This window comes from Bos mutus, chromosome 16 (genome assembly GCF_027580195.1).
Source record: "Bos mutus isolate GX-2022 chromosome 16, NWIPB_WYAK_1.1, whole genome shotgun sequence".
Lineage (NCBI taxonomy): Eukaryota > Metazoa > Chordata > Mammalia > Artiodactyla > Bovidae > Bos > Bos mutus.
Window position 1 is genome coordinate 56,107,748 of NC_091632.1, and position 12,166 is coordinate 56,119,913.

Below are 12,166 nucleotides of genomic sequence, written 5' to 3' on the forward strand. Positions count from 1 at the left end.
AGAAAAAATAAATACACTGTTATGTACTATGCGAAGTAGAAAATGGTGAATGCCATAGGAAATATTTAGGTTAAATATCATATAATTTCAGAAGGATTTATTCAATATTTATTAAGAATTTTTAAGTTTACAAGTTTTATGCTAAGCATAATACAGTATTGTCTGCCCTTAAGGATCTGATCTGATGGAAAAGACATCTAAATAATTATAACACCCATGGAAGAAGTACAGTAATAAAAGATACAGACTGCATATCATGGGAGTAGAAAGGAGATATTAAGGAGCTTATATTTAATCAGTCCCATATGTAATATTTATTAAAAGTCTTAACAGAGGAGAAAGGTGGCCAGCTTCCTTTTGGACAAGTTAAATATGAGGTACCCGAGGGACATGCACATGGAAATGTTCGACAGATAGTTTTCTAGATGAGTCAACAGCTTAAGGAAAAGGAGTGAGCAGGAACTGGCAGGACAAATTTGGGAATGATCAACATAGTTGAAACTAGATTGAGATCTGCCAGGGAGGGATTGTATTGCTGCTGCTGCTGCTGCTGGGTTTTGGACTGTGAATTTTAATTCATTGTAACTAGATTCAAACCCTTTATTAATCAAAATAGCAACCATTACAATCAACACATTTTTACCAATGAGAAATAAGTTTTTATTCCTGTAGCATAAAAATCCATGGTTCTGGGTTGAATGAACTCTTGGGGAAGCATTTTCTGCCTCCTGCTGGTGGTGGAAGCATTTTCCCTATTAAAAAATTGTCGAGATGCTTGAAGAAGTGGTAGTCGGTTGACAAGATGTCAGGTGAATATGGCAGATGAGGCAAAAGTTTGTAGCCCAATCTGCTCAGCTTTTGGAGTGTTGGTTGTGCAATGTGCTGTCAGGCATTGTCATGGAGAAGAATTGGGCGCATTCTGTTGACCAGTTCTGGCTGCAGGCATTGCAGTTTTCAATGCATCTCATCAATTTGCCTCAATTTGCCGAGCCTACTTCTCAGATGTAATGGTTTCGCCAGGATTCAGAAAGCTGTAGTGGATCAGATGGGCAGCAAAACACCAAAAACTAACCATGACCTCCTTTTGGTGCAAGTTTGGCTTTGGGAAGTGCTTTGGAACTTCTTCTTGGTCCAACCACTGAGCTGGTCATTGCTGGTTTCACATAGAATCCACATTTCGTCACACATCACAATTCGATTGAGAAATGGTTCATTTTTGTTGCATAGAATACAATGACAGTTTCTCTATTTTCGGTCAGCTCCTGAGGCACCCATTTGTAGAGCATTTTCACTCTTTCCCATTTGCTGCAAATGCTGAATGACCATAGAATGGTTGATGTTGAGTTCTTAGGCAACTTCTTGTGTAGTTGTAAGAGGATCAGCTTTGATGACGGCTCTCAGTTGGTCATTGTCAACTTCAATGGCTGGTCACTACACTCCTCATCTTCAAGACTCTCGTCTCCTTTGCAAAACTTCTTGAAGCACCCCTGCACTGTATGTTCTTCAGCAGTTCTTGGGCCAAATGCGTTGTTGATGTTGTGAGTCGTCTCCACTGCATTACAACCCATTTTGAACTCGAATTAAAAAAAAAAAATCACTCGAGTGTACTTTTTGTCTAATGTCATTTCTGTAGTCTAAAATAAATACAAAATAAACAGCGTGTAATAAGTCATTAGCAAAAAAATAAATAAAGCAAGAAATGTGCTTTAAAATGATATATAGCATAACCACATTTATTTAAGAATATATTCCAGTATCAAATGGCAAAGTTCAGCAATGCAAAACTGCAGTTACTTTTGCACCAACCTAGTAGCAAAAGAAAAGTGATGAGTAAGAACACAAACCCAGGATCTCTCACATTGAGAAGGGTGGAGGAATAGGACTCCACGTAAGAGGAGGAGCAGTGGTCACAGGGGATGACTCAGGAAAGTGTTGCATCACAAAAACTAAGGGAGTACAGTTTTAAGAGGGAACAGTTAGCAGCCTCAGGTTCAGCCAAGATGTCTGGTACCATCAGACAAACAGGAGACCCTAATCCTCACAGTATTTCACTAGAGCAGTCACAGCAGAAGCCAGATGGAGAAGTGATTGAGAGGCTCAGAAGTAGAGGCAGTGATTGTATACCATTTTGCAGAGTCTGACTATGAAGGTTTGAATCCTACCTCTGCCACTTACCAGTTTTTTGACCTGTTGCAAGTTAATCTGTTTTCTTCATGTTTAAAATGGAGATTGTAATACCTTATATTAATTCTTCTATGAGGATTCTGAAAGTTAATATATGTAAAGTTCTTTGAAAAGTACCTGTATATGTTTTACATGTGATAGATGTTAGCTATTATCATTATTAAGGAAGAGAGAGGAGAGATTAAATGTTTGCTAGAGAAAGGGCTGGTGGTTGAGTTATTAATGTTTGATTGTTTGGTTTTGGGGAGTATGGAGGGAGACAGGTACTTCCTGTTAGTAGCTGAAGGACTATAACTTGGTTTGAACCTGAGACTTTAGCTTTTACTATAATGGAAGGCTGTCTGGACCAAGAAGAACCTGTTTAGAAATCTGTAGACTTTCTAATCCTAGTTTGCTGTTAACTCTTGGGTTACAGTGTTTGTCACCTACCGTTCCAATTTCCTACAGAAAGAAATAATAATTCCTGTTTACCAAGCTGCCAGTTATTGTACAAGTAAAACTGATAATCTTGAATGATGTTTCTTATCCTTGAGGTTTTCTCTCAAATCTTCTGTAACTCCTGTAGACTCAGTTTATAAATTCACTTCTCTAGGTACCCATAAAAATCTTGTACATGCCCCTCCAGGTTCCCAAAAAACTTTGTACATGCCCTTATTACATCATTCGTCACATTGTTGGTGGTGTGATGCTCCCCCACCAGTCTGTGAAATGCAGTGCTCTCTATCAAGTGCCTGGCATATTATAAACCCTCAATAAACATCAGGTTGAATTGATTTTAGAAAAATGAGTGGATCTGATACATATTTGGAAGCTCTATTGCTTGAGAATCACAAATTTCAAAAACTTTAAAAATATTTCTATGTAATTGTCTACTTATTGTTACCTTTTCTGAATTACTTAATTGTTTAATGTCAGAAAGGCAAAGGTCCTTCTTTTGATTAAGCCTAATGTCTAGTCAGGATGGACGATATTGTTGAAGTAGCTTTTTGTGTTAATTCAACATCAGTAATTCTAAAGGCCTAATTTAGCGCTTACCATTGAAAAGGGTAAGAATTTGGTAGTAAATGCCTGAAGCAAAACTAGTTAATTAAATGCTTCGTTTAAATGCTAACTATCACTAAATCAGAGTTATTCAGATCCTTTTTGTACTCTTATTTCAAGTTGCCACCACCAACCTTTCCAGAAAAGAGATTGGCCTTCACTTGATGGATCATTACTTGGTGGGTGACTGTGCAAGGTCCAGTGAAAACTTGATTACCACTCTTAGATGGAGCCTGAACAACTTTCTTTACTTTCCTGTCTTCCAGTTTTTTCTGAAAATGCCTGTACTTTCAACCTATCAGAACTATGTCTTTATATGTATGTTTATATACTTTGTCTGTTAATACAGTATTAGTCATTGAGAGTCATGTGTGTAAATATTTGTAACGTAGTATTCTCCTTTCTTTGTTGAAGCGCTCTCCATCCTGTACTCCAGCTAGCAAAGGCAGACGTGTAAGAGACTACTGCACTTGTGTGCCCATCCCGATGCCCTCTACCTTCTCTTTTATCCTTTTTGCCTGTGGTTGCAGTACATGCTAATGTTTTTGTGGTGTATTACATTTATTGCATGCTTTGTGCTGCTGCTCTTGCTACTGCTACTCTGCTTTTCTGTATTTTCTTTTTTTGTTGTTGTTTTTTGGCTTTGGCCGCAAAGCTTTAGGAATGTTCATATAAATTTCTATAACCAAAATACTAAAATTGTAAAGTATCTTTTTTATTTTGATGGGGTGAAAAAGTGATCCTAAAGTATGCTCCCTAAATTGGCCACATACAAAGTAAATGAATTTCTGAATAATCCAGTGTAAGCAGTTATGTAGAGATTCATAGAGATTTTAATTATGTAGAAAGAAAGCTTGATAATTCACATTATGCAAGATTCAAAAAAGATTTGGGATAAAGTATGGATCTGACTGATTATAATTTTTATAAATCAATTCTGGAGAAGTCTTTGATAGATTTTTTAGCATAGTTCAAAGCTGTATTCCCAAATACCTTGTATTTAGAGATTTGAGGCAGTGATGTTGATAATCATTTATATTCTAAGATATTTCCAAGATTGAAAAAAACATTTATAGCTTTCTTTATATATGTATTGATTACAAGCTATAACCATCTTCCTGTGCTAAACCCAATCCAGTGTTTCTCAACCTGAAATGGGCAAGCCACTAACTCTATGCTGTAAGGTTCTGATATGTCCTGAATGGGGAGTCTGTTTGTGAAAAGGTCTCAAATTTTTCTAAACCAGCCTCCACCCCAACACCAATATACACACTTTCAGACTCACTAGTTGAAAAGATAGCTGACACGGTTTGTTCTGGTTTTCATAGGTAATGTAAATAACAACATTCAAAAGGAAAATCTATGATTGATACAAATTTCAAACTTTCTCTTGTCAGCTTCATGATTTTTGGTGTTGATCAGCACCTTCAATCCATAATTTTGGACTGGGAAAGTTCTAAAGGGAATTATCTGGTTTATGGAGGGCATGGGAAACAGTGGGTCTCTCCACAAGCAGTGGTCTGCCTGTGGAGAGACCCACTGCTTCGTGTGCTCTTATCTTCAGGTGTGATGGACAGTTGATTGTAAAATAAACATGATTAACCCTAGCATAGCGTATGTTTTCAAGCTACTGTTTAATAATGAATAAGCAGTTCAGATCCAATGGTATGGCAAGTAGAACTGCGACTTCAACTGATACCTCATTTATTAAAGAAGTTGATGAAAAGATTGCTGGTTAACTGACTTATTGATTATTTTTATATTTGGGTATTTGGATTTGTCCAATCTGAATATATGTTAATTAGAAGGAAAGACCAAAATGTTGTGTGCTGAGTTATATTTGGTTCAAATAATTAGTCTGTGGATTGACTGCTTTATTAACTGTTTGGTTTTGAATAAGGTTATCCTTCAGAGAGATTTTCTTTTTCTGGTTAAATTTATCATTACTTATGTTTCTTGCCTTGTAGATCTCTGCCCACACAGAATATTTTTGTGAATCTTTAAATAAGGAAAAAATTTTGAGGGAAATAGCTGTTATAAGGCCCCTGCTATTTAGTTTATATTTTAATCTATAGGATATAATTAAGTCACACTTTACTAGAGCCTATTGGCTTATAATTACATATGGTTTTTTACAATGCAGATGTGATAGGTGTGGTAATTTCCTTTCCAGTCTTCCTTTAATTTTTCCTTATTGAATATTTGACAGATAAGAAATCAGGTAATGTCTATGAGGGAGATGATTAAAGAGTTACCAATTATTCAACAATTAAATAGAAACAGAATAATGAGTAACCTTCATAGTCCCTGGAAACATCCATGAAAGCAGCAGGACATGAATAGTTACCACTTCCAACAGTGACCTTGAATCTAACTGTGGCATACAGTTCTTATGTCACATACTGTGTTTTTAGACAAGAAATACATGATATTTTCATAAATTTAAAATTCTTTAAGTGACTGAAATGTTATATTTCCCATGTGCTCTAAAGCTTCATTTATAATCTAGATATTTATATACTTTTTATGTGGTTTAGTTTAATTAATAATAGTATAAAAAAGATTTGTTATTAATGTCTGAATACAGATAATTATGGAAAGTTTTATAATGTTTTCATTAATAGTGAGAAACACTGAATATCTTTTGGATTATTCCTTTAGAAATTAAAGCAGAGACTGTAAATAGCCAACATGTGGCTGGGCTTTATTCTGTGTTTTCTTAGAACATGTGTAAATTCTCCAGAGTAGATATTCAAATGAATAAGCTGAAAATAATTTAAGGAGAAAATTTTCATAAAGAGAAACAAGTTACATCATTTGTAACTAGTAAGATTACATTTACAGGTCATAAGCTTCAGTAATTTATTATTTGTTTTAGAATGATAGAATGATAAAATATATTTACTGTTATCTAAATGACATGCAGTACTGGTTTTTAAATCATAAAGTGAAAGTGAAGTTGCTCAGTTGTGTCCGACTCTTGGTGACCCCATGGACTATAGCCCATCAGGCTTCTCCATCCATGAAATTTTCCAGGCAACAATACTGGAGTGGGTTGCTATTTCCTTCTCCAGGGGATCTTCCTGTCCCAGGGATCAAACCCGGGTCTCCCGCATTGCGGGCAGATGCTTTTACCATCTGAGCCACCAGGGAAGCCCTTTAAATCATAAGCACAATTAAAAGAAATAACTACTCCAGTGAAAGCTTGAGGTTACATGTTTCTGAATAGTAAAAATTGGGTTACTTTCCTCTTTGTTTTTAAAATACTTCCAGCTACGGGATAAAGAAAATTGATGAAAATTTGGATTTTTTTCCCATTAACTTTGAGTTTTATATTTACCAATACAGAACAATGTATTAGATGCAAGCTATTTTTAAATCTCTTATCAAATTCATATCAAGTCTTGGTATCGTTTTCTTTTAAAACTAGGTTTCTTCGGTGAATGTTTTGCTACTTGTTCAAACCTATAATTATTTTTGGAGTAGAAAGGACCCATTAATACATATTCAAGAAAGTCATTTTTGATCTTTTTATTATTTATAAGAAGGCCATATTGCATAATTTGAGAAAATCTGGAATAGTGGGTCATCTAAAAATCAGATCTGAGCCAAAGCGGAAAAAATTTTCTATTTCACCATGCTGTTCTAAAAACACATTTTATGGGTTATTCATTAGAGAAGTCCTAATAAATTCAGGAAACATTATGGACTTTTTACATGACATTTTTATGCATTGTGAATAATATGCTGATATTAGGCTTTTCTGCTTTTTTTTCCCCAAGCAGTAGAGCATTAAGTAAAAGTGACATTAAAGTATGGTAAATATTTCTAATACTTACTCATCAGAATAACTCCTTAAAGTATGTTTACTTAGAAAAAAGAATCAGTTAATCAAAAAATAGAAAAAGAATTGCTTTTACTACTGCTTTTACTGAGAAAGAGGTTTCTCAGTAGATCACAGCTTATAAAATATTGAGTGAATTGCTTATTATTGTTAGTGTGTTAGTTGCTCAGTCGTGTCCGACTCTTTGCGACCGCATGGACTGTAGCCCACCAGGCTCCTCTGTCCATGAAATTCTTCAGGCAAGAATACTGGAGTGGGTTACCGTGCCCTCCCTTCTCCAAGGGATCTTCCCAACCCAGGGATTGAACCAAGATAGCTTATACTATTCAGTTAAGATCTGTTTCCAAGATCTTCCTTTGGATTATATCACAATATACTGTCCAATTAATATAAACTATTTATTGTTCCTTATTATTTTCCCCCTTTTATCGTTCTTTCTATAATCATAAACTCAATTATCAATTTAAGATATCTCTGCTATGATATTTTGGTATATCATATTTATTAGCTTTTCCTGCATTATTAAGTCATTGTTTACATTTAATGCTATAATTATTTTTATAACACAAAGAATTTTTAACTTCCTTAGTTTTAATATAATATTAATTATATTTGTTTCAAAGGTAAAAGTAGCTAATATGCTATTAATTGCTTTGCTGTCATATTATACCTAAATCATTGCCAATTAATTATTAAAATTAGTTTTAGGCTATCTATAAATCCTGGCATATAATCATTGAGTATTCTGAAAGTTTAGTAAAATTAATTGCCTTTAGTAGTTAGAATAAGCCATTTATTATAAAGGCATTGGTAGCATGTAATTATAGATAAAATTAATAACATCTTAAAAGCATAATTGTGTTGGGGTTAACATTTTGCTGAAGGGAATATGTAAGCAGTATTGTATTTTTCTTGTTAATGGTAACTCTTTTGAGATGTCGTTTACACTGGTAGTAATCCAGAAAGGAAAGAAAATATTAAAACCTATTAATCTAATTAGATGTTAGCTTTTATTAGTCTTTTAAAAGACCTGGGAAGTGTTTTTTTTAAGTTTGATATTCAACATTTTTTTGCCATGAGTTTATTCATTTTTACCAAACTTTTGTGTCCTTGTTTTTATGAGAAACACACTTGGAAAATAAAGTGGTAATTTTTAAACTTCACTTATATATGCATGTTTTTTGTTAAATCACAGTATCATTGTAAATGGCATAGTTCACCTCTTTAATTTGGTCAGTTAATGCCATTTCAAAATATTATTTCAGTATTTCTTACTTTGAATTTTGTTAAACAAAATTAACTTGATTTTGTTTAATCTCTGGAATTTATTTTTACTTTAAGAGCATAAAGCTCCAAAAAGTTAGTGTGGAAATTTTCATTATTCTATTTTACTGTATTTAGGATGAGTTATTTTTAAAATTTTAATGTTTTCCACTCCTGAATAACCAGTTTTGATCTCTTTCAACTAGGAAAATAATTTTAAAATCTGTTCTCATTTCTGTTGTTTTTTCATTTTATTGATGAGCAAAAATGTGTTAGGAGAAAAAGATTTATAAATGACAATAATTCTTCGGAAGGGCCAAGAGGTATGTGCTTAAAGCCTCAATCATTCCTTAAGAGTCACTGATTTATGTAATTATGGATTAAGCTGTGATCATGTTTTTCTTTTTCCTTTGCCAATATTAAACTGTCATAATGTCACATATGTTAGTAAATATTTTAGCTACCAACTTGATTTTTAGATTTGACAGTTGTCATGATGTGAACCTCTCATTAGAACACATATGGCTTAAAGTGGTATATCCCAATTTTAGCACAAGAAAGTATATAAAACAGTGTGTCCACATTCTGTCAGCTTGTGTCCCTATGGCACAAAGTGCCGGCCTGCTTTAAAGTTTCAGCCAGTACTACTAGAAGCACCAGTCTCTTACCTTTCTCATTTTTGAAGAGTTTTAAAGTAATTGGACCCAGAGGAGCAAAGCCACTATATTAGCTATATTAAATTTTCTTCTCCCAGAAAATTTTTATGGTCTTAACTCACTGTCTTATTTTAAAATCTATTTCAACCTAAACAGAACCAAATTGTTTTCTGAATTCTCTTTATCACCTTTTTTTAAACAGCATTATCCTTCACATAGGAACTTCTGATTTTATGTCTTTTAAGCTGTGAGCTAAAGGCTTCTGCGTGACAGGTCAGAAGCTTACATTTTCTTAAAATAATCCAATTTTTTCAAGTAGCAAATCCTCTATTTGGACACTTCTTTGAAACTTTATGAGATCATTAACTCTTGATTATTTGAATCAGTTTTAAAATTCTTATTAAATTTTAAATTTAAGTCGTCTTCATTGTAAAATGTATCAGTATTGCTTTGCTTATCAATTCCATTTTAATTGAACCCACTCACCCATAAACTTTTTATCAGCTTGCAGTTTATATAATCTTAGGGAAACCAGAAGGAGATTTTTAGAAAATAAAAGACTTTTTTGCCTTATTCCCAACCTAGGGTCATATTTCAGATTAACAGGTAAGATGGATAACTTTCTCCATGGCTGTCCTTTAGTGAAATTGTGAGCTAGGCAAAATTTGTCTGGAGTGCCATTTGCTTCCTTACTGTCTGATCCTGGTCAAAGTTCCTTGTCAGCCTCCATGATCTCTAAATTGTTTTGAATGTGTCTGCTATGGAGGTTTCTTGGTACAACGAAGAGTACTGAGTTTGGAGTCAAGAGATGAAATTTGGGCCTGGCTTCCCCACCTTTAAGTCATACTAGTTTTATGGAATTATCTACATCTCACACACTGAGCTAACATACAGCTGGGATGTGTCAGTTCAGTAGTTCAGTTTTTAAAATATGAAGTATTCTCCTAGCTGTTAGTACATGGCTGCTACTCCAAGTCCCCTGGGTGCCCTTCCTGGGATCCTTCCTCTCCCCACCTTTCCCTAACCCTACAGCTAAAGGTTTAAGGCCCAGCTGGTGGCCATCTTAGTTGGCCCCCCCAAAGTCTTCCCTTGTAATTTGCCAGAATACCTGCCCATGCCCACTACCAAGGGAGGCCACATGTGGGCACCAGCAGAGGGCTGCTCCAGGACTGGCCAGCCAGCTAGCCAGTCCCTGAAATAGGAACCATAATAATAACAAAGAAATTTTTTTAAAAACCTTGTTAGTATATATTTAAAATCCTTAAGCTGATTGCTCTTATTGATCCGTAATAAATGATGATTTATAGCAAATACTAATCTAAGCATTGTTCTTGCTGTACAACATGTTTGAAACCAGTTTCCTAATCCTCCCAAGTCATCTTCATTGCCTTTCATTTAAAAAACCCAATCCTGGTAATTCTGAAAATTGCAAAACTGAATATATCATCAATCAGTGTGCTCCATAGGACTGTTTATGCTAAATTTTAACCCAAAGTGTCTTCAGCTACTAAAAATACTTGGTTAAAAGGGTGCAACTGAATATAAGTGTGAATATTTCTACTGCTGCAAAATAAAAAGAGGATTTAATTTAGTGACAAAGCTGACAAGTTAGTTTCTTTTCCTTTCAACTAATGCCTTATAGCAAACCAAGTTTCATTCTTACCAAGGACAAAATTATTCCTAATCTGCAGAACATATTTCTGTTAAGTACTCTGCATTTATTTCACTTGTATGATTTATTTTGTGAAATACAAGTAAAGAACATACAGTAGCTCAAAGTAACAGATGAGTGGTGAAGACTGGAGCATTTTGTTAACTGTTGTTATCTTAACCTTTCTTTAAAGCTAGTGGTTATGAGGCTGTATAATGACACATCCCTGTTGTGAATATTCAGAGTGAAGTTTGTTATTCTCCTTTCTTGAGACTGTTGCCATGATCATGCCTTGAAGAAATTTACTAAGAGCTGCACATTGTTTAAAAGTGATGTCTTGGGTTTTTGTTTTTCCTGACTTATTTTCCTAGACTGATCCCGTTGAGAACACATATGTACGGAATCCGAACGTCAAGTTTTACATCCAGTCAAGGTCCACCTCTCCTTCCACATCTAGTGAAGCTGAGCCAGTTAAGGTGCCTCATTGGAGCAGTCTTGCTCCTCAACTTTTCACTTGTGTCAGGAAAGAGGGACTTGCAAAAACAAGTGAAATCTGACTCTCCTCCTTTTAACAAATGTTTTGTGTAATAAATCACAGCATATTGGAGATCATTACATTTGACTGATAATATAGATAGGATTGTAAAACTGAAGTAAATAATGGTCCCCCCAATTTTAAGTAGAGAGCTATATTGAACAGAGGACAGAGTTATGTGAATTTTGGAATTATAAAAACTATAGATACATGGCAATGTCAGGTGCCATTCTCATATTTTAATTCTAATAAATCTAATGAAGATACGACATAACTGTTCCTTCATAAGCAGAACTTAAAACTGCCACTGCTGGCAACTCAATAGTTTATTATAAGTATTAATCAGCAGTAGGTATGCAACTAAATCATGCCTTTAATAATGCAAAAATAGTGTATTTGCACCTTAAGTAAGTAAATGATTTTAAACAGCCAATTAGTCAATTTTTCTCAACAGAGATCTTTTTCTCAACAAGTCAAAAGGATATATTATTCCTCAGTTAATGCCGTCCTGACTCAGATCTAGTTCTGATTATTTACTCAAGCATGATAGTTCTGACATAGCTCCTTTGCCTCCCACTTGGTCTTCAGAGCTGTGTCTGGCATTCCAGGTGAAGCAGAGGGTCCCCTTTGGAAAGCTGTCTGAAGTGAAGTTTGAGGTGTAGTCAGATTCTAACTTGATTTTTTTCCAACCCCGTGGTGTATACTACCTCAGACAGGTTAAGTTGATGACACCATCTGATTTTTTAGATTATCATTGTTTTAATATTTTGAGTTCATGCATTTTTATTTTAATGTTAAAATATTTCAAGCATACAGAAAATAATATTAGAACCACCCACATAACCACCATCCACACATTTAAGATGTGTAAACATTTTGCTCCAAAATTTGTATTAAAAAGAAAATATTCCAGACAGTTGAAACATCCTACCCTATACCATTACCCCTCCCCTTTCCCAGGCATATCTGAATAACCTGAAATCGAGGTACTC

The 12,166-nt window shown here is 34.5% G+C and overlaps 1 protein-coding gene across 12 annotated transcripts in view; it reads left to right on the top strand.

The window, feature by feature from the left end:
- Positions 1-12,166, top strand: part of CDC42BPA (CDC42 binding protein kinase alpha) — a 296,333-nt gene that overhangs the window by 244,800 nt on the left and 39,367 nt on the right. For 4 of the 12 annotated variants that reach the window (XM_070385391.1, XM_070385382.1, XM_070385389.1 and 1 more), the window contains 2 exons: positions 3,640-3,678; positions 11,011-11,115. The exons of 4 other annotated variants lie outside the window; for them this stretch is intronic. In XM_070385391.1, coding sequence (XP_070241492.1) covers positions 3,640-3,678; positions 11,011-11,115 — 144 coding nt within the window. The remainder of the gene's footprint in view (positions 1-3,639; positions 3,679-11,010; positions 11,116-12,166) is intronic. 4 more of the 12 variants (XM_070385383.1, XM_005893377.2, XM_070385385.1 and 1 more) reach the window with 2 other exon arrangements.